At 47.1% G+C, this 22,034-nt stretch overlaps 1 protein-coding gene across 1 annotated transcript in view; it reads right to left on the minus strand.

The window, feature by feature from the left end:
* Positions 1–16,327, minus strand: part of EFR3B (EFR3 homolog B) — an 80,192-nt gene extending 63,865 nt beyond the window's left edge. The window contains exon 1 of the mRNA XM_090280966.1: positions 16,175–16,327. Coding sequence (XP_090137092.1) covers positions 16,175–16,181 — 7 coding nt within the window. The 5' untranslated portion in view covers positions 16,182–16,327. The remainder of the gene's footprint in view (positions 1–16,174) is intronic.
* Between the last annotated feature and the right edge of the window lie 5,707 nt (positions 16,328–22,034).

A 22,034-nucleotide genomic window follows, 5' to 3' on the forward strand; every position in this document is an offset into this window, starting at 1 on the left:
AGCTAGAGAGGTGCCAGTTTCACAGGGAAGTGGGAGAAGTGCCTGGAAAAGGGGCAAGTGCTGAGCAAGCAGCATTGTTCCCTCTCAGACCGCTCCCCCACATACAGCACCACAATGTGGTGAAACATGTCACCCATACTGACTAATACCTATGGTTCTGCACCTTACAACATAACAGGTGCAACAGCTGTACCTAAGACACAGAGGCAAACAAACACAGGAGCCTATCAAGATGAGGAGACAGAGAAGTATGGCCCCAAAGCGGGAACATATCAAGGTTCTGGTAGGAGAACTAAGTGACGAGGAGATAGCCAACCTAACAGGTGAAGAGTTTAAAACACTGGTGATAAAGATGCTCACAGGCTTGAGAGATATGTTTGAGTACAGCAAACGCATAAGGGAAGAAGCAAAAGCTATGCTAAATTAAATGAAGGAAAATCCACACAAAACCAATGATGAAGGGAAGGAAACCAGGGTTAAGATCAATGATTTGGAACATAGGAATAAAAAAAAAACAGTCAACCAGTGCAGAATGAGGAAGCAAGAATTGGAAAAAATGAGGAGAGGCTTAGGAACTTCTGGGACAACTTTAAATGTGCCAACATCCAAATCATAGGGGTGCCAGAAGGAGAAGAGGAAGAGCAAGAAATTGAAAACTGATGTGAAAAAATAATGAATGAAAAATTCCCAAATCTGGTGAAGGAAATAGACATACAAGTTCAGAAGGCACAGAGTCCCAAACAAGCTAGACCCAAAGAAAACCACACCAAGACACATCATAATTAAAATGCCAAAGGTTCAAGATAAAGAGAGAATCTTAAAAGCAGCAAGAGAAAAGCAGAGAGTTACCTACAAAGGGGTGCCTGTTAGACTATCAGCTGAATTCTCAAAAGAAACTTTGCAGGCAAGAAGGGACTGGCAAGAAGTATTCAATATGATGAAAAGCAAGGACCTATATAACCAAGATTACTCTATCCAGCAAAGCTATCATTTAGAATGGAAGGGCAGATCAAGTGCTTCCCAGACACGGTAAAGCTAAAGGAGTTCATCATCACCAAGCCATTATTATATGAAATGTTAAAGGGACTTACTTAAGTAAAGAAGATCAAAACTATGAACACTAAAATGACAACAAACTCACAACTATCAACAACAGAATCTAAAAAATAAAAACTAACTAAGCAAAAACTAGAACAGGAACAAAATCATAGATATGGGGATCATTTGGAGGGTTATCAGCTGGGAGGGGGAGGGGGAGAAATAGGGAAATGGTGCAGGGATTAAGAAGCATAATTGGTTGGTACAAAATAGGGGGAAGTTAAGAATAATATAAGAAAGGGTGAAGCCAAAGAACTTATATGCACAACCCATGGACATGAATTAAGTAGGGTGGGATTGCTGGAGGGAAGGGGGGGTACAGGGTAGAGGGGAGCAAAGGGGAAAAAACTGGGACAACTGTAAAAACATAATCAATAAAATATACTTAAAAAAATATATATAGGAACTAGAAATAAGGACTCAGGATTTACCACGCGTTCCCACAATTCACTCAGTTTCCTACTGTGGTCACCAGGCAGCCTATAAAAAGCAGGGTTACTCACCTTCAGGTTTCCAAATGAACACACAGTATCAAATATAGAAACCAGAAGAAGCTTCATTGTGATGGAGCCAAACTGGGAGCAAGTGTGAGAGCTTTAAATACACAGATGAACAGATTCAAACCGCAGACACTAAAAGACTAAGAATCCAAGATCAATCATTCAGAAGTCCAAGTCTATAATCAGAGAGTCTGTCACAGCACGAGCCATGGTGCCAGAGCAAAAACAGGCACCATGCCCAGAGCTGCTAAAACATAAACCCAGGACCAGGGTGGCCGTGGTGCCAGAGGGACATTCCTGAAGCAACACTTTTGAAACTCAAAACAGAATCAAGAGCAAGCACCAGAATTCAGCAAAAATGCAAAGTGAGTACTCGGTTGAGCCAAATAAAAAATGCCAAGTAAGCGGCAGGCTGGGCACAGCTCAGACCCATTTTTTCATGAAGCAGTTCCAGTGCGCATGGGCGTCCTGGATGTACCTGCACAAGGAAGGAAGTCCCTCCAGCAGATTCTGCCTACTGCAAGGAGCAAAGAGCAGATGGAGTAAGTAAGCTGAGCTGAGTGGGTCTTCAAAAGTAGAAACCTCGCTGCAAGGGATAGCTCCTTAAAAAGCTCTAAAAAACGAGTGGAGAATGCTTCCTCCGAGGCAGATCCTTGGGGCCCCATTACCGCTGTTGTCAATTAACGGGATCTGTTGATAGTAAAATACGCATTTTGACCTCTCCTGTGAATAGCAACACCAGCTAACATTAAGCGCTCTTTACACATCAGGAACCATTAAGAGGCTGGAATGTATTTTTTATTTAATCCTTCCACCAGTATGGAAGTGGGGTCTATTGTGCTATTTTACAGATGAGGAAAATGAGGCTGGGCTCAGTTAAGTAACGTTTTTAAAGTCACACAACTGTACCCGGGGAGAGTTGGGATTCAAACCCATGTCTGTCAGAATCCAGGGTCTTCACACTTAAGCCCTGGGCTACAAAGGAGAGACACTGAGATTTATTCACATCAATGTGCTATTAGGAAAAGAAAACCCATTTTTAGCCAAGGAGATACAGGTCTTATGTCACAGCCAGCACATCAGGAAGAAACAGGTGAATAATAAGGCCATTAAAGGCTATGCATTCTCAGGAAAACAACGTCACTGTGGGCTGCAGAGGTCACAGAAGCCCCGAGAGGAAATGAGAAAATCAATCTGCACACACGCCCAGCCCTGCTCAGCCATGGGTCCGCCTATGTTGCTGCTGAGACAGTGCCGCAGGCCTGCTAAAGTGGGGCTTTGTTCTGTCATTTAAGGTCCCATTAGAGTCAGCAATGCCTCCGAGGCTTTATACCAGATGGCCCTCTGTATGGGCCCTCTGCCCATTGCCCTGCCAGCATCACCAGCCTCCCAGATGCCAGTGACGGCTGGACTTCCCAGGTCAGCTTCCTCTGCTCTCGGCTCAGCATGCACATTGTCTAGCAGCATGTGCCCCTGGCCAGGAGCCCCCAGTAAGCACTGTTACGGGGGACTGGGGACTGTTCTGGGTAAGGCGCTAAGGCTGGCTGGCACAGGTCCTTGGCTGTCTTCTAGTACTCTGCCCGCCAGTGATGCAGAACAGACCGGCAATTGTTTGCAGGCATGTTTTCTTTTCCTGGGTTTCCTGCTGTCTTATTGCAAAATAATTAACATGCAAGAAATTTACAGGTCTTCAGTGCTCAATGCCTTGAGTTTTGACAACTGTTTATGTACTGTGCGACACCAGCCAGAAAAGACACAGGACATTGTGATCCCCTCACAAAGCTCCCCTTTCCACGCCTCCCTCACCCAGACATTGTAATTTCTAATTTCTATCCTCACAGATTTGTTTTTGCATGTCTTCCTGCATAAGCATTTCTACAACATAATTAGAAGATCCCACAGGTCCTTGATGGTGAAAATCACTTTTAATTATATTTATTTATGTTTTGCCATTACAATACATGCTCACTATACAAAATGCAAAAAATATAAAATATCTTTTAAAAGAAAATTTGAAAATCCTCTGTGGTCCTATCATCCAGAAATAACCACTCTTCACATTCTAGTGGGTTTCTTTCAGGACTCGTAGATGTGATTGATTATAGACTGGCTCCCTGGTATAGCATTATTAGCTTTTTTGTAAATAAATAAAGCTTGTTGCTGCTCACCTCAGAGTAGGCCATGTAGAGCTACCTGTGTGCGTGGCAGCTCAATCCAAAATCAACCTGCAATTCTAGGCACTGACCCTTGTAGTTCAGTTGGGGCCGACATCCGAATTCACTGTTTACTTTCTTTTGTGGAAAATGTCTTGTATACTGGCAGTCCCACGGCTCTCTCTTGGTACCTCCGTCTCACTGCTCAGAAGGATAAGGACCAGCACCCCAAGGGGGATACACATTTGCCATTAACTCGGACCATCTATACCACAGCCTTCAAATCTGATCATCGTTCCTCCAGCCACTTTCACCAAATGTAACAGACATGCCCTCAATCTTGTTGATATGAATTTTCTTTCTTTACCCAAAATGGCATTGTCATGACATTCTTAATTTGAGTTGTAGTTTTCCAGAGATCCAAAGAATATAATGATGCCAGTTTCTGGGTCTCCTCTTATACACGCTCCTGAGTAATGAGGGGACTGGCGCTAAGTCATCAGCCCAGCCTGACTTGCCCCTGACGCACGATGTGCTTAATTCTGACAATGGTGTGTGTTATGTGTGTGCATTTGGGGGAGAACTTTTCTTAAATTGTGGTAAAATACACATAACATGAAATTTACCACTTGAACCATTTTAAGCGTACGATTTTAAGAGTACATTCGCACTGTGGTGCAACGTTTTCCACTGTTCATCTCCAAAACTCTTTCCCATCCTGCAAACGGACACTCTGTCCCCACTGACCACCACTCCCACTCCCCGCCTCCTCAGACCCTGGTAACCTCTATTCTACTCTCTGTCTCTGTGACTGTGACGACTCTAGATACCTCATATAAGTGGAATCATACAGTATTTGTCCTTTCATGACTGGTTTATTTAACTTAGCAAAATGTCCTCAGGGTTCCTCCATGTTTAAGGCTGAATAACATTCAATTGTATGCACATACTACATTTTGTTTATCCACTGACCTGTCGATGGGCACTTGGCTATTTTAAATAATGCTGCTATGTCTGTGGGTATACCCACATGTTTTTGAGGCCCTGCTTTCACTTATTTAGGTAAATGCCCAGAAGCAGAACTACTGGGTCATCTGGTAGTTGTATTTTTAATAGTTTTAGTAACTGCCATACTGTTTTCCATAATATCTGCATCATTTTACATTCCAAGCAATAATAGACGCGGGTTCCAATTTCTCCACATCTCGCCAACACTTGTTATTTTCTGATTTTTTGATAATAATCATCCTACCGGGTTTGAAGTGATACAGCATGGTGGCTTTGATTTGCATTTCCCTGATAACAAGTGATGTTGAGCATCTTCTCATGTGCTTCTGGGCAATTTGCGTATCTTCTTCAAAGAAATGTCCATTCAAGTCCTTTACCCATTTTTAAATCAAGTTTTTTGTCATCGTTCAGTGGTAGGCATTCTTCACATATTTTAGACAGTAATCCTGTATCACATATATGATTACAAATATTTTTTCCCATTCTGTGGGTTGCCTTTTCACTCTGTTTATAGTATCCTTTGGTGCACAGAAGTTTTAAATTTTGATGCAGTCCAGTTAATAAGGGTGTTTTTAAATAGGAGCCCAGACAGAATAGAAGAGAATAGCATTGGAATAAAACAGGCCTGTTTCTGCTCTCGGCTATGCCCCTTAATGACCTGGGTGACCTTGGACAAGGCATTTAACTTCTTTGAACTTTATTATCATTATCTGAAAATGAAAGCAGGAATAGAAATACCTACCGCGCCAGATCTGTGTTAAATTTGAATGTACATAAAGCAAGAATCACAGCGCCCAGCACACAGCTCTTAGCCACGCCCAGCCTGGCATGCTTGTCAGCGTCCGTCCTCCCACAGAACAGAACAGGACCCCAGGGTACACGGTGTTACAGTTAACAAAGGGGTCACGATCCCCATCCTATCCATGAGGAAATGGATGCACAGCCAGGTTACATAAAGAACCTGAGATCACAGTACCTACAATATCACCAGATCTTTTGAAAACTCCTGCTTGTGGGTATAGCCCCAGCCCCTCCTGTCTCCCCGATGGGACAGACCAGTCACTCAACTCTAAAGGGGCCATCCAGTCCAGGTCCCCAGTGGGGGGAGGGCAAAACTAGATCTGCAGGAGGTGGACACTTGCCCAAGTTCACACAGCCATAGAGCCTGAGTCAGCCCCAATGGCCAGCTCTCCCTCCCAGGGCAGAACGAAGGTCCCTGAAGCAGGAAGGAAAGCGTTGTACCATGTGCAGCCCCACCCACTCCTCTCCAGAACTCCCAGCCCTGACAGCTTGTCTGGGGGAGAAGAGCACATTCCTAGCAGTTCTGTCCGTCCTCTTCTCCTTAGGGTGAAACTTCTCAAGATTATCCGACGTGTTCACTGAATGTACCAGCCACTGGTCCCAGGGCTGCTAGGAGAAGCAGGCACTTTCAGGAGCTTAATGAAAGTTGGAAAGACTCTGACGCTTTTTCCTCTTTTCCTCTGTCTCAACCAAGGTCAGCATCCCTGTGTTTCCAGCCGGTGCCTCCACACTCCGTCCACTCCCAGACTGAAGGCACACCAGGCTGAATAGTGGTTGATCCAGGAATACCCTGGCCAGGGGCCACCATGCAATGAGAAACAGATATTTCATTGCTTTTGCCTCAAGGGGCCTTTTCAGCTCTCGTTTGGTAAAAGAATAATGTACAGTGCGCATGATATGAATGGAAATTGAAATAAAGATTTGCCTATAATTATAGCACTAAGTGACATTCCTTTTTGAAGAAAAAGGTTGTGGTGTTTATTCCGAGCTCCACAAACTGAGGAGGAAATACGTGAGTATAATTCTCTACCTGCCTTAACCATCTCAGTGGGAAGGTCAAGCAGCTGTTTCTCACAACTAATGCCATCAAAGTCCAGAGGAAAAGTCAAATGGTTATATTCTGATATATTCTTGATTCCATATAGAATTATAATCAATGTGGGAAGGCATACTAAGATGATGAGACATTGCAATTGTCACTACAGGCTTCTTTCTGAAATCGCAGCCCACTACCATCGGTACCCTGGAAACAGGGGCTGCTGGGTCTGTATGTACAGATGTGTGACTGGCACTTAAAATTATTTTACAGTTTAATGCAAACATTTGAGCTCTGACTACATACCCAAGATCTCTGCTAAATGCTAGAAAAACAAAGATGATTAAGACAGAGGTTGTGTCCTCAAGAGGTTCACAGATTTAGTGTATAAGGAAATAAATGACACCCAGTGGGACAAATAAATGATAAAAATAACATCAAAGTACAAGATCCAGTGGGGATACAAAGAAGGCATGGTAGAAGGCTGCTGAGCTCTGGGTTTTTCCAGCCTACGTCTTTCTGCTATAGAAGCATCCTTCCCGCACAAGCAGGGAGAAGCGAGGAAGGGCTGGAAATGCATCATTCTACTGCAAGTAGTGCCTTTCTTATAATTCAGGGATTCTTCTTCATTTGATTTATAAATGTTATTCCAAATGTTATCCACCTAAGAAGAAAGTTGGGACATGGAGAAAAGTCTTTCTGAATAGTTACAATGAAGCTTGGGGCTCTGCCAAGCCAAGAACTGAAGTCTCCTGATTCCTGGATACTCAGATTTATCTGGGTCCTTCTGGACAGTAATGAGAAAGTTAGTCTTTGAACCCAGAAATCCTAATTCTCAGGTTTATAGTCTGACCACAGGATGTGCATTAGGGCACTGGGCTTAAATGTCCATATGGGTGTCTAACACCCACATTCCTGGATGTAAAGCTACAACTAAACTATGTCAAATCTACTAAAATACTCAGTTTGGAATTCTCTTCTCTTGTAGTGAAATCTGCTATTTGGCATAAAGCATGTGGAATTGTCATTAGGTACAAAAGCAGTGTTTTAATCTTACACAGAGCTCTGTGAATGCATGTTTAGGGGACAGTGGAGAGAAGGACTTCGACCAGCTGCGTGACCTTGAGCAAATTATTGGACTTCTGTAACTCTGTGTCATCAGCTCAACCACAGAAATGATGACATCTACCTCCAAACGGTTGTTCTGACTCGAAGCAATGGATTGAATGACATGGAATAAATATTGCTAAATTTTAGCAATGCGTAAGGATTTAGGCTGGTATAAGGATTTAACTAAAGACATCACATCTGTCCTCCTTGCATCTAAGAGATTTTTCCTCTTTCTGGTGCAGGAATGGGAGGGATGCGGTCACAGACTGCTCATCTGCAGATGGTCCTCCAGGAGACAAGAAAGTGCTGAGCACTACCAGCATGGCAGTTGTCCCCTCTTGGGGACCCATACCAGCAGGCAGACCTCACAGAAGCAGGTGCCCCGCTCACCAACATTGCAGCAGCTCTCTGCTCTTGCATTCTTATCACCAGACCCTGTGTCTAAGGATTTTAACAAACACAGTCTAAATATGTCATACCCATCCTTGTACGCAAGAATTGTCACTATTTCTGGAGAGGGCATGGTGGCCATGCCCCAGAAGCATCCATAAAAATTGCTCGCATTGTGATGATATCACCTTTCCTAGGTACAGTGTTCCGCAGTATAAATATATGTAAATAGACATTGTCTCATTGGACCCCTCACTACGTGAGGCAGACTAATTGTCCCCACTTTGCAGGGAAGAAAACAGGCTCAGAGAGAGAGGAACGAATTGTCTAGGGGCCTATGGCTAGAAAGTGGCCCGCTGGGAACTGGACCACTGTCCGTCTCTCACATACAGAGCGCAGTCCTAACCCCACCTCCCAGAGGCAGGATTCATTGCAGCCAGACAGGCTGGGCCTGAAGAGGTGGGGAAGAGGTTTTAATTCACAGCCAGACTACCAGAGATGCAGAGCTCCTCCTGCTAGAGAAGATCCCCAGTCTCTGTTCTCCTCCTGGCCCAGAGGCTCCAACCAGAAGTGAGAGCTCCCAGCTGCCTTGTTGACTGGCCTGGGACCACAGAGAAGGCATGCCCTTCCCAAATTAACATGCCAGTCTGTGAGGCACAGGGAGCTCTGCAAAGGAAAGCCCTGTATTCTCAGGAACATTTAGAATATTCTAGAGACAACGGTGTGAGAGGGAGGGCGAGTCCACATCCTGGAGCTAGAACACCTAGGTTCAAATCCTAGCCCTCTCACAAAACTGGGCAGGCATGGGCAGGTTACTAAACCTCTCAGTGTCTCAGTTTTCTCACTTCTATAATGAGAATAATTATCCCTAACTCAAAGAATTTGAGGAAGGTTAAATCAGTTAAGTTAATACATAAAAAGTGCTTAGAATACTGCTTATTACATGGTAGTGCTCAATAGATGGAAGCTAAGATAATAGTAATTATATTGTTCTTCACAACACATGTAAGGCCAAAATATGTACAGGATCAGAAGTTATTAAGAGGTCAATTTTTAGAGGACCTCTAACTCCGCGTTCACCCATTCATCAAGGTTTCTGAGCACCTCCTCTGTCCCAGGCAGTGTCCTGAGCCCTGAAGATGCTTCAGGGAATGAGAGAGATGAGCTGCCTGCTTTCACGGGGCTGGAGGTCTAGTGGGAACAAGGACAAGAGCAATGTGCAATGTGGAGAGAGTTAAAATAAGGCATGTAGGCAAGAGTGACCAGATGGCCTCCCTCGATTATGAAGGTAGCTTTGCAGCTTCTCCAGCACACTCTCAGAAGACACAATCATCGAGGAAGGAGAAACGACAGCCACAGCTGCGAAGGGACCAGAGCCTGGAGTCCTGGCTCACAGCAAGCCAGGCAGGGAGCCCAGAGCAGAGCCCCTGGCAATTTCAAAGTGAGGAATTAGAACCCACAGACTCGCATGCGGGCCAGTCTTCATACACTACAAACTGGTACAGAGCAGATTGAGGGAACTGTATTTTTAAAAGAAAAATCTAACTTAGACCAACATTTATAAAATATTCCTCTTTTAGGAGGAACTCAGGGAGGAATTTCTCTCAGCTCTTAGCATCTCAAAAAGCTGTATTTGTCCTCAGTAACTGCATTTAAAAAAATTTTTTATAGATGCTATGAGACTTGCAAATGATTTTCTCCCTTTTTTGGGGGCCAATAGGAAGCCCAAAACTGAATTTTCATCTGGGTCTGCTGGTAGGCATTTTTTCCTGAAATAACTTTATTCTTGGTTTTCTTTCTTTTCTCACAGATTTTCTTTGATTTAGCCCCTTTATTTATTGTAGCACAGCTGTGTATGTAAAATAGATGCCCCAAACTTTCTTTAGAACAAGTTAGATTATAATAAATTTACAGTTCTAGGTAATCTAGCATTTATTTCAAAATACACCATTTTCTATACCTGCTTATATAACCCACACTTAATGTGTTATTGGAAAGGTTTTTTTTTTTTTTTTAGTTTCAATTCACCTTATCTCACATCCCCATCCCTCCCACCCACCCCGTCCTACTGCTTATTCTGAAAGGAGCAAGCATCTCCCTCTGCATATGCACAACTGTAACTGGTACAAAGATTCCTCACCCGCCCCCCCAACCACCACCTGTGTAGCTGGTATCGCTCCGCTTTTCTTCATGTCCACAGCATCCCCATACGCTCCCCATTCTGCACAATGCCCCAGCTGCATTTCCCTGGAACAGCAATTGACCACATCAGCCCTTTGACAGTTTAAAATCTTCGGTGGCCCCTACTGCTCACAGGGATGAGTGGAAATTCCTTATCTCAACATATCTCCTTCTCCTTCACATAATTCTCCACCTAAACTCTGCCTACACCCAGGTGGCTCCCTCCCCTAACTGTCCCGGGACAGGTCCTCTCTTTCCCCACCTTGAGCACATACACCAGTACCTCCACCTGACCCGCCCTCTCTCCCGTCCCCACCCAGCTCAGAACCCTGCACAGATGCGGGCCATCCTCTGAAGCCCTCCCAAATAGGTCCGCCTCACAGCTGCCTCTTCCACTTCAAGATGTTGCTGGCTGACCCCAATCGATGAGTTACTCCATCCCACCTTGCACAACTGTGCAAGTCTACTGAACCTATCTTCCTATCACTTAAGATTTTTGCACATTTTATAACCCGATTGCCCACTGAAATTGTAATCCTCTTGGTAGAAAGGACTTCTATATATTTTCATGTCCTCCATGGTGCCCTATGTAGTATTGTATATAGCTCACACTCCACAAACACTTGATAGTTTATATCTAGTTCCTCTCAAAACACAAAATGTAAGGCAAATGATAGGCAAATAGTTAAAATCATCAAGAAATAAAGCTCTCACGACAGTTCACTAAAATACAAATGGTTAAAAAACATAGGAAGTGTTTAACTTCACTAGTAAGAAAGAATACAAGTTAAAATGATCTAACTTTTCTATCAGATTAGCACAGATTAGGAAAAATCTCAATATGTAATGCTTTGGAGAGTACAGGGAGATAGGAGCTCTTCTAGCCGCTAGTGGGAGTGTGATACGAACTGAAAACAATCTGACAATATATAACAAACTTTAATACATTTTATATACTTTGTTCAGTCCATTCAGAGGGCTACAGCCTAGGGAAATAGTTCAAAATTTAGAGAAGGCCTTGGGCACCAGGTATTCTTCCCAGGATTATAATATTGACTCTTTATGTATAACCTAAATGTACAATAAGGAAATTATCCATTCACTCAGTGGACAGTTACATACTCATTAAAAATGGCAGCCAACACATTTTTATCAATTTGGGAGTAAGGCTCATATTCTAATGTTAAGTAGAAAAACATAAAATACAAAATTATGTAAAATGAATATTTCTAACCACATAAACAAAGGCATGGAAGGAAAGATATCCAAATGGTAAACGCAGTTATAGTTGTTTGTAGTTTACTGCGTTTTTCAGATTTTCTGGAAGGATTGAATAACTACCAGGAAAAAAACAAAGATACTTTGTAAACTAGATTTCCCTTTTGTTTGATACAAGAAACAGTTTTACAAGCACATTGTTAAGCTTATGGGACATAAGTTGATTTTGTTTTTGGCCTTTTTAAAAAAATTTAAGAAACAGAGAGGAAAGAGAAAATTGAAGAAAGAGAAGGGGAAAGTGGGGGCAGCCCTCCCATCCTGATTAATCTCTGCCATGAGGTGGACAGCATCATCTTTGTGAAGTTAGGGAACAGGCCCAGAAAGGGTCAGGTCCGAGGTCACGTGAGGGCAGAGCCAGGCTATGGGCTCCCTGCCACTCCTTCGCCATCACGCTTGGGTTAACACAGATCGGGTCCCGAGAGAAGGAGAAAGGGAACGGCAGGAGCGGGCGACCACAACATCCTAGTGGTAATTTATACAATAATATATAAAAGGTTGGTTTTAGTGGGTAGGGTTGTGAATCGGTTTTTTTTTTTTTTTTCCGGTACTCTCCTTTCCAGATTTTCTCTAAGGCACTAGTAACTTTTAATTTTAATTTATGTGCAAGAAGAAAACGGCAACTGTTTGAATTCATTGAACTGTGAACAGTATGAGAGAGAAAACAGGCTCTGCTCACCCAGCCTCCTCCCAAGAGTAAAGGAGTTAGGGCCAGGCGTGGAGGAGTGCAGGGAGGGCAAGGAGGTTGGATGTGTGTGTGTGTGTGTATAGCAGCAGGACCCATGGACCTTGTGTGTGTGTGTGTGTGTGTGTGTGTGTGTGTGTGTGTGTGTGTGTGTGGCAGCAGGACCCGTGGAACTTTCTGCAAGGGTAAGCCTTCGCACCTTGGAGGAGTCAGCCCCACCCTGCATTTTCGCCACCCCATCTGCAAGTCACACACACGAGCTCTGTGAAGCACAGTTCCAGAATGTTGTGCACCACTGCCATTGTCCCTGCAGCCAGCCCTCTCAATCACAGAGCATGAGGAAATGCATCTGTTGGGAGTGAGGCAGCACCTACGGAGAGGGGGGGTTCCTCAGAGCAGCCTCTGTTTCAGTGAGACCCGGCCATGCAGATGGTGGTTATGAGGAAATCCTTTCCAACCCTCTGCTTGGCTGGCGGGCCTAATGCTGTGACATTTCTCAGACAGCTCTGCCCTCCTCAGCAGGTAAGTGGGATGGATGCTCCTAGGCAGGCCCGGCATGGCCCCATCACAGGAGAGGAACAGGGAAATTTCTAGTTATATGACTCCACCCCAATGAAAAAAAAGTGGGGATCCATTTTTGCACAGAATTTGCCCACAATCTTCCTACCCCAGTGCTTTTATTTTTCCAGGTCCCTTGTCAGTCCGTGTTCATAGGTGTAAACAAGACTGTGGGAAGTCACCAGTGCCCTTTCGGACAGCCATTTCCAGAAAGGGACTGGGGTTCAGAAATGCATGAGTGGTAAGGAGGAGGCTGGGCTGAGTCTGGTGGCTGGAGCGGCTAGCGAGGCCAAGGTGATCTGTGAGTTTAGGTGGGGTGGAAGGTGACGCAAATAGGCATCTTCAGAGCTGGCAGAGAAGAAGAGAGAAGCATGAAGGTCCAAGACCACCCAAAGGGGCCAGGCTCTTGAGCAATCTGTCTTGTGAGCAGAACCTCTTTTGATGCACTGCCAGAGCCAGCACCAGGCTTTGAGGCTCACAGCCAACCTGAGATGGAGATGTATCTCCCCATTTTCTACTGAGATACCATTCTAAGAGACAACCCATTTGCCTAAGGTCAATTCCCATGACATGGCTCTTGGATTGAGAAGGGCAGACCCCAGGTCTATGATTCTTTCTGTCCCAGATAGCACTGTGTCCTCCAGCAAAGAGAAGGGGCCCTTACTCCCCCAAGGACAGAAGGGAAAAGATGGAGGAGACCGAGGACACAGAAAGCTGAGTTGCTGGGGCAAAAGTAAGGTGAGGAGGGGTGAAGAGGGGAGATGAAGATCTGTCCAGGATCACCAAGCAGCTGAGAGGTGGGGACCAGAGTCAGATTACATGAATTCATAATAGGTCAAGTCACCAAGGTGGGTAGTCAAGGGGTCACTGTTACCTAAAGCTCTTAAGTGACTTTTGGCTCTACACTGAGGTGGGGGTGGGGGCGGGGAGCCTCACTGCTCATCAGTTAATAAAATTCATGGTGGCATTTTCTTAATGAGACTTTATCCAAGGCATTGGCAGGGTAAGGAGGTGCACAGATCTAGGAAGCTCCAGTGTGCTTCTCGCACTGTTCTACCTAACCATGTTACCTAGGACAATTTACTTGGAAAAATAAGGGAAAATAAGAACAAAATAAAGAAGTCTGAGATATTATGCTTTTCCAACCTTCCTATTCACATCTTTATTCATTACTCGATTGACTTCTGGGGAGAGAAAATTATTACAAGTATCAAACGAACCCTTTCTTTTCATGGAAGTCAAGAAAACACTAAAATTCGGGCAGATGAGGCCCCCGCCCCCACTGGAGAGTGGGCTCCTGCTCTCATCTGCGAAGACTAGGCTTTGCTCTAAGTGAGACACTAATAATCTTCCAACCAGCACTGGTGTGACTTTCCTTTGCTGCAGGTGATTGCCCAGAGGATTCCCTCTATAACCTTTCTATGAGTCACTCATGGGTAAGTACCATTTCTGTTTGCATCTGGAGGAATAAAAACATATTATAAAAGAAATAAAAATCCGTGTGTAACTGAAAAAAGCACTCAGACACATTGGATTCTCAGCTCACTTTTCTGTACCATCCAGCTCTTCCTGACTTGCATCATACAGTAGAGGCAGGCTGGGACCCCAACGCTCACACGTCAAACTGACCCGACTAAGCACCACAAAGCAGCCTGGCAGAACTAAGGTTCCCAATTCTTATCCATTCTGATGGGCCTTATCCTAACTCCTTCCCCACTGCAGGTGCCCCTGCAGTCACATGCTTTTGTCAAGTGACCTGCAGCTTCAGGCTGCTCACTCTGCAGAAAAGAGGAGGAAAAACAGAGTAAGAAAATACAGCTCTCTCCTGGGAGCCTCACAGCATCCTAGCTTATAAAACAACTGCCTTGTTACCTCCCCCAATCCCCCACAGTCAGTACAAGAGGCTCCGAGGTCAACCTTGCCTCCCAGCCTACTGCCCCTTGGATCTACCTAAGAGAAATAATACTTGCTGAGGGCACTTGCTGATGTCTTGACCTGGTTCAGAAATGCAGACATATTATTAACTGGGTAGAGGAGAAAAATTAAGAGACTCTCTCTCTCTCTCTCTCTCTCTCTCTCTCTCTCTCTCTCTCTCTCTCTCTCTCTCTCTCTCTCTCTCTCTCCAGTGAGGCTCAGTGATGGCGGAGCCTATGCACCAAGCTCTCAGCTTTTTCTGCCTCCAACAAACTTTGTGACTCATAGTCTGTTTGCAGAGTGAGGCAGCTGAGCAGCCTCTGTAATAGGTTAAATTGAGAATGTGCTCTTCTCCTAACACTCACCCCTCAGGTGGCCCCTGAGCCCCTACCTGGCAATGGAGATGGGAGGTGAGAACTCCAGCTGTTTTGCTGGCCCTAGAAGAGCTGTCAGAATCTGGGTTCTGACGATCTTATCTCCATCTGTATCCTCCCACCCCCGCCCTTCATCTCCCTCCCTCTTTCTCTCTTCTCTCTCTCCTCTCTGCAGTTCAGAGTCTGATGCTCTGTAATGCAGTTGATTTCTGCTGCTCTGGGTCTCCAGCGCTCCACACTTGAGAGCCGCATTGTGGGACCCAAAGTGCTCTTTTTTCTTCGCCCACACTGCCTCCAAAACGAGAGGAATCCCTGGCCAATGTTAAAGCAGACCAGTGCATCACAAGGATCTGGCTAACTGTAGCACATCAGTTGAGGGGATGGTGGCAGAAGGAGGCAAGTGAGGTCAGGGGACAGCCAGAAGGCGGCTACCCAGAGCAGCGCTGCGCCCTCACCAACACCTCCTTCCTCTGTCACAGCGGAGGACCAATCTGGAAGTTAGGGAACCTGGGTCCCACGGGCCGCAGGGACAGGCAGAAGCCACATCCATCCAGGGGCGGCGAGACGAGGCTCCCAGGACTGCTGGATCCCCAGCACTCTGCACCGCCTGCACCGCCTGCACCGCCGGCGCCGCCTCCCACGTCCCCGCAACCCGGTATAGGCGGGCAGCGAGCGTGCCCCCTGCAATCTGGGACCGGCTTCCCGCAGAAAACTCCGTAGCACCACCCGCTTTTGTTAATTCTGCAAATGCTGTCACACATGACCACCTCTCGGCTGCTCAGCTGCAAGGGAGACCCGGTTTCCCCAGAGCCCAGAGCCCAGCTCTCCGGCTCACCCACGCCCCCTCCCCACGACGGACCAACGCCCACCGCCCCAGCGCCCGCAAACCCCCCGCACGGAGGACTCCGAGGACCCCAGAGTCCCTGGCTCTCAGCATCTTTGTCCTTTCAGCACAGACGCGCGCGTACAGAGCGCCAGAAAGAGTCCAGCCGGGCTCCAAGCCCGCGCCCCGTGGCCTCCCCGGAGCCCCTGGGGGGGACAATGGTCCGCGTCCTGCAAGTTTGTGAGCCGAGAAGCAGAGCCCTCCTTACCGTACATCTCCGCGGGGCGAGCGCCTCCCGCGAGGCCGCGTCGCCGCGTCGCCTGCAGCCAGCCCCCGGCGGAGCCTGCCTTTCATTCACACCGGGCGGCGGATGGCGGCGGCCAGCGGAGGCCGGACGAGGGAGGGCCGGAGCCGGAGCCGGAGCCGGAGCCGGGAGCCGCGCGCCCAGTCCACTCCCAGGCTGAGCGCCGCCGGCCTCCGCTCGGGTTTCTGGGCAGGGTGGTGCCGAGAGGGGCGGAGGCTATGCTAATGAGGCGCCCGCCCCCGAGGCTCGGCCACTGCTGGGCCGCCGACCCCCGCCCGGCCCCGCCTCGCCCCAGGCAAATTCCCGCCCCCCGCCGGCCTCCCACAGACCCAGGTCCCAAGGTGCCGGGCAGCGGGGGTTCCAGCGGAAGCGGTTACTCCCTGCTCCTGTCGAATGCTCAATGCTCAGGCCGTTAGCCCGTGGACCCGAGGGTCAGCAGAGGCGCTGGAAGCTGGAGGTGTGTTCCTCCCCCGGGTTTCTCCAGGATTCGTAGGGTGAGCCAGGGGCACAAGGCAGACGAATCGGGAAATAACCCTGGCCCTCCCCTGGCCCCCTGAGCTAAGCCTCATTCTCTAATTGAACCCTCAGCTGTGCCGCTCCCAGCCACTCTCTGCCCAGGTGACTGCTACCAAACAGCGTCCTTCCTGGGCCAGGTACGCAGGAAACGCGCCCTACCCCACCGCTCAGGTGCTGCAGGAGGTCAGCTTGCTTTTTCTCTCCCGGATTTATAGGTGTCGTTCACAAGCTTTGTGGCCAGAATCCTCTCCACTTGTTCCCCAGGGCCGGCTGCTCCATCTTCGTGACCATGTGAGAAGCAGATCCAGAGGGACAGAAGGCTCACGCCCCCACGCCGAAGACATCTCCTAGCCCAGCTGAGGGCTCCCCTAAGGCTTCTCACCCAGGCTCCCCTACATGTCACACATTCACCCTTCAATATCCATCCTCGGTTTTCTCCTCTTGCCCCACGGCTGAGGTTTCTACAAGAAGTTTAGGAGGGGAGGTGTAATGTCTCTCATTTTACAGACGAGGAAGTTGAGGAGGTGAGAGGGTGGTTTGTATTTTTTTTCCTAGATACACTGAGCTGCGTGTCGGCAGGCCAGTCACCTACCCTCTCTGAACCTGTTTCCTGCAGGATTGTTGGGAAATTGATATAAAACCTACAGTGGGCGTTTTCATATTTATCATTTCTCCTTCTTCACCCAAGGCAGGGACAGAGCCAGAGAGAATCCAGATTGCTGGATTCTTGAAAAAGTGGTCTCTCCGTTGTACCCCAAACCCATGTTTCGTGTTTCTCTGTCCTTCCCATCCCCTCCTACTTCCTTGCTGTTCCCAGGTTTTGCTCCTGTTCCCCTGGGAAACCCTGGGAAGATTTCTGAAGCTCCCATTTAGTCTAGACCCTCAGACGAAGCTCTGTCCCAATTCTCCAGTTCTGGGACGAGGTCAGGTGGCTTTGAGATCTGCTGACAGTCACATCTGAACCAGGCAGAAAGAAAAATCTGGAGACTAGTTTGGTCTGGACATTGAAGATACTCCCACCCCACAATCTATTCAACACAAAATATACTCATTATTCTCTGGTGTCTTCAGCACAGTGAGAAATATAGTGTCTGTCTTGAGGAGTGAAATGTCTGGCAGGGAGTACAAGACAAATACTGATTTAAAGTAATTACATGACAAGAAAGAATATAGTAAACTGTTCATGAGAGGCACAGACCTCTATTTAGACATTCATATGGCCAGTAGCTTAATTCATTCTTTTAATGAAATATTTAGTGATCATTCCTGATTATGTGCTAGACACTGTGAGAGGTACTCAGGAAACATGCAAAAATTATATAAAATCTAGTGAGCAGGGTAGAGTTTCATGAAAAAAAAAAAATCAAGATGGGCTTTGAAGAATGGGCAGGATTTCTGGATGTGGAGATATAAAGTAAATATTGTCGTTCAGGCCAGAGGGACTACAATTTGCAAAGGTCAGGTCCATAGAGGGGAGAGAGTGGGAGAGGGGCAACCTAGACTCCTCCTGCCTGGAGCAGAGTCAAGGATGGGGAGCAGCAGCAGCAGCAGAGTGGGAAGCTGGAAAGGTCACCTAGGGCCTTGTTGGGAGGACCTGGAGTGCCCAACTCAAAGGCCTTTGTGTTAGATCTAGGGTTACTAGATTTAGCAAATAAAGACACAGGATGCCCTTGATTGCCAGGAGGGGAGGTTGGAGGGAGGGGGAGGAGGCTATAGGGGAAGGAACCGTGTTGGAAGGAGGCTTGACTGGGGTTGGTGAACACATGATACAGTGTACAGAGGATGTGTTGTGAAACTGTGCACCTGATACCTGTATAATTTTGTTAACCAGTGCTACCCCAATAAATTCAATAGAAAGGGGGGAAAAGGAAAAAACAAACAAAATACAGGGTGCTCAATTAGATTTAGAATTCAAAAAAATTTTTGATGTATGCTTCATGCAATAGTTGGGACTTAATCATACTAAAAAAGTTTTGTTGTTTATATGAAATTCAGATTCAGCCTAGGTTTCATCTGATGATTTTACTAGTGCCAGCCTTCAAAAGGTGCTCCTGGATCTTCATGAGCGACCCAGGCCTGGAGTAGTCCTTTCCCTTCCCCACCCCATCTCTATTCCCAAATAAATCCCACTGATATGTGGCTCCCAAAGACACAGGAATGGGGTCACTCTGGTCGGCCTACCAGAGGGCTGTGGTTCCCCTGGACTCTACGTGGCCAGTGGTGAAGAAGTCAGCTCATACCCAGACTCTCTGAGGTGTAGTCAAGATGTTTAGGTAACATTTGAGCAGGAAATGGTGCTGCTGTAGAAGTCTAAGGTAGGGGGTGTTACTCCCATATGAGGAAGCTGAGAGTTGGAGGAACTATAATCTTCTCATTCACAATTTAAAACAAGAGAGCAGAAACAAGGGTCCTAATATCCAGAAGAGTGTAACCAAGACAAGACACCAAGCACGTAATCGGTTATTTAGGTACACCATGGGAAGGAGAGAAAGTCAGAATTGGGATCCCTATCTTAAGTAGCTTCTTACTTATCTGCAAAAACCCCAAACACAGTGATGGGCATGACAGGACGCCAAGTGGAAAAGAAATGCCATTTACCACGTGCACGCAGATTATCTTATGCAACACTTCAGTAACCTTGCTAGGTCAGTACTATTACGTATTCTCATTTTACAGCCAGGAAACTGAGGCCCAGAGAGGTGAGACAGCTCTCTAGTAAGTGGTCGAGCAGGAATTCAAGCCCAGGACACTCTGCCAAGACCCATTTTCCTTCCCCCACAGCACGATGCCCTGCGGTCCACGCCGACATCCACATAACAACTGGACTTCGGATGGAGTTCTTCCTAAGAGTCTGATGTCCCCGGCCCCCTTCCCTCCCTTTAACTGCATTTGCTCTACTTCCTCATCTGCATTTCACTCCCCCAGTATCTGGGTTTGGAGGTTGGAGATTAAAGAGGGTCTCAGGCTATTCAGATCAAAGCAGGTGCTCTAATTTCCACTTCAGTCCTAGATCATCAGCAGCGGACCCCCTGTGGCACTGGCCGAATCCAGAGCCCAGAGAGAGCCCTCCTGGGACTGGTGGGTCAGGCTGGAGAAACTAAGCCTTAGAAAAGGTCATTATTCTTTGGCCAAAGTACAGTCTGGTTAACGCAGTCACCATAAACAATGTCTTTTGCTGCGACAGCTCAAATGATCCCATCTGTCACAAATAAGCACCACAATTTCCAGTTGTGATATGAACCAGAGTCTCAGTTTCCCTTTTCCCTGCATTGCAGAGAAAGAGGCTTAGCAGTGGGAGGCAATCTACAGCCATCACGTAAAATCCGGGCCCCTCCCTTGCGTCCCCGGCTCCAGCATCCAGGGCACAACACCAGGCCCGTCCTTTAGTCCAGGAGCCTGGCTTCCAGGCACTCCAACCTCACACAGCCCCACCAGCTGCACTGTGTCTATGCAAAAGCCTCTCATTTCCCCACCAGCCACACAATTGCAGGGGCTCTTGCTCCAGGCACCAGCCTTGAGCAGCCAACAGCTTTAAAGGGCCTTCCAGAGGGTGCAAAGAGGGAAAAAGATGACGGTCCCAAGGGATAAAGCTTCAGAGAAAAATAAATCATGAGACCTAGAGAAGAGCCCGGGGAGAACCAGCAGGGAGAATGTGCCCCCAAAGATGGTCTCATAGCTGATTAGCTGTGGAGCCTGAAATAGAACTCAGGATTCCTGACTCCAGGCCGGGTGACTTGAACTCCTGGCACCTCTCCCTTAAAGCAGGTATCTTGACCTACTTCTCAGAAGCCGCAGGGAAAGAACAGCCTATAAAAACAATACCCAAGTATAGGAGCAGGTGGGTAAGCAAGGGCTGAAGAACGCACCTTCACAACACAGAAAACAGCTTGGAGCCAGGTCAGTAGGACGTGTTCTTGGCCCGGTTCCTCGGAGCTGCCGTGGGTACAGGAGGGACACAGTGGGGGACAGAGCTGCCAGAGATCAGGACATGAGCATCAGGGTGGAGAAGGCTGCTACAGACACATTTCACCTCCTCTAAACCAGATTTTACCAGAGAGGGAGTGAAGTTGGAGATATTGATTATTGACCCATTGAGGATTAAAAGCACTAAGCAACTTCTCCCAGCCACCATCCTCTTTGCTGCTTTTGGTTTATCCTGTGTTCACCCTCCAGAGCACGGCCAGACTCCTTCCATTATCTGTCGCTCCCTGTGGTTCCGGGAGAAGACGCTCCTTTCCCACATGAAGCTCAAACCCACAGTAAAAGCTCAGGCATCGCTATGCTTTTAGTCCTCACTCTTCCATCTTTTTACCTCTCCTGGCTCCCAGCTGTCAGGATGTACCTTTTCCCCCACCCATTACCTCCCATCTTCAGCCTGTGTGATACCAGTCCCCACTGACAGACCCAAGCCCCCCCACACTCTAAAGGATGGGAAGGCCCATGGCAACAGCTTTGCATTTGTTGATAGGCATGACTTGAAAGAGAAAAGAAGCCATGGGAAGAAGACATGGGAAGTGAATGGCTGGTTGGAAAGATGGTCGCAGAAGGTCAGGTCTGGCTTTCCAGGCTGTGGCTGAGGAGACCTGCATCGCACCACAGCCAGGAGGAGCAGGCTTGTCCAGAGGCTGGCCAAACTGATCAAGAAATGGGAAGACAGGGAGAAAAACACCTCAAGAGAATTGTAAGGCTGGCAGCTAGAGAAAGGACTTCTGACATGCTGAACTCTAAGACCCAAGACTTGGTGCTGATGGGAGAACTCTAGGACTTCCACGGGGCCAGATGCCAGCTCTCCAAGGGAGTTACTTCAGCCTGCCTGAGCCAAACCCCAGCTCTCCAGCCTTGCTATGCATAGCCTCATATTAGCTTTGGACCCTGAAATCATCGCTCCTGCTTCCCTAAAGAATGCTGACTGTTGCCCTCACCTGCTCAGCCTTTGGCAGCCCCGCAGTGAGGAATCCCTAGCCCATTTCCACCTCCCTGGACTCTGCTCAGCCACAGGAATCCTCTTTGGTACTCAGCTCCAATTCTCAGCTTCTAAGTCTCTAGCCTAGTTTTCACTTTCATGGCTCAAAGGGATGACAGTGCTCTTTAGTTTTACAACAGGATGCTCAGCAATTCTTAGGTGAAAATACTGAGGAAGCTTAGACATCTGTATACCAACATACATATAATGAAGAAAGTCTGTTTGATTTTGAAACCCATTAGTATCTGATGCCTTGTTGGACTCACTCATGCTCTAATTTATGGAACATGCATTTATTGAGAGCCTACTATATGCAGAGGCTATGTTAGACATGGTAGAGAGAGA

This window comes from Furipterus horrens, unplaced genomic scaffold (assembly GCF_987537825.1).
Source record: "Furipterus horrens unplaced genomic scaffold, mFurHor1.1.pri manual_scaffold_6, whole genome shotgun sequence".
In the NCBI taxonomy this organism is placed as follows: Eukaryota; Metazoa; Chordata; class Mammalia; order Chiroptera; family Furipteridae; genus Furipterus; species Furipterus horrens.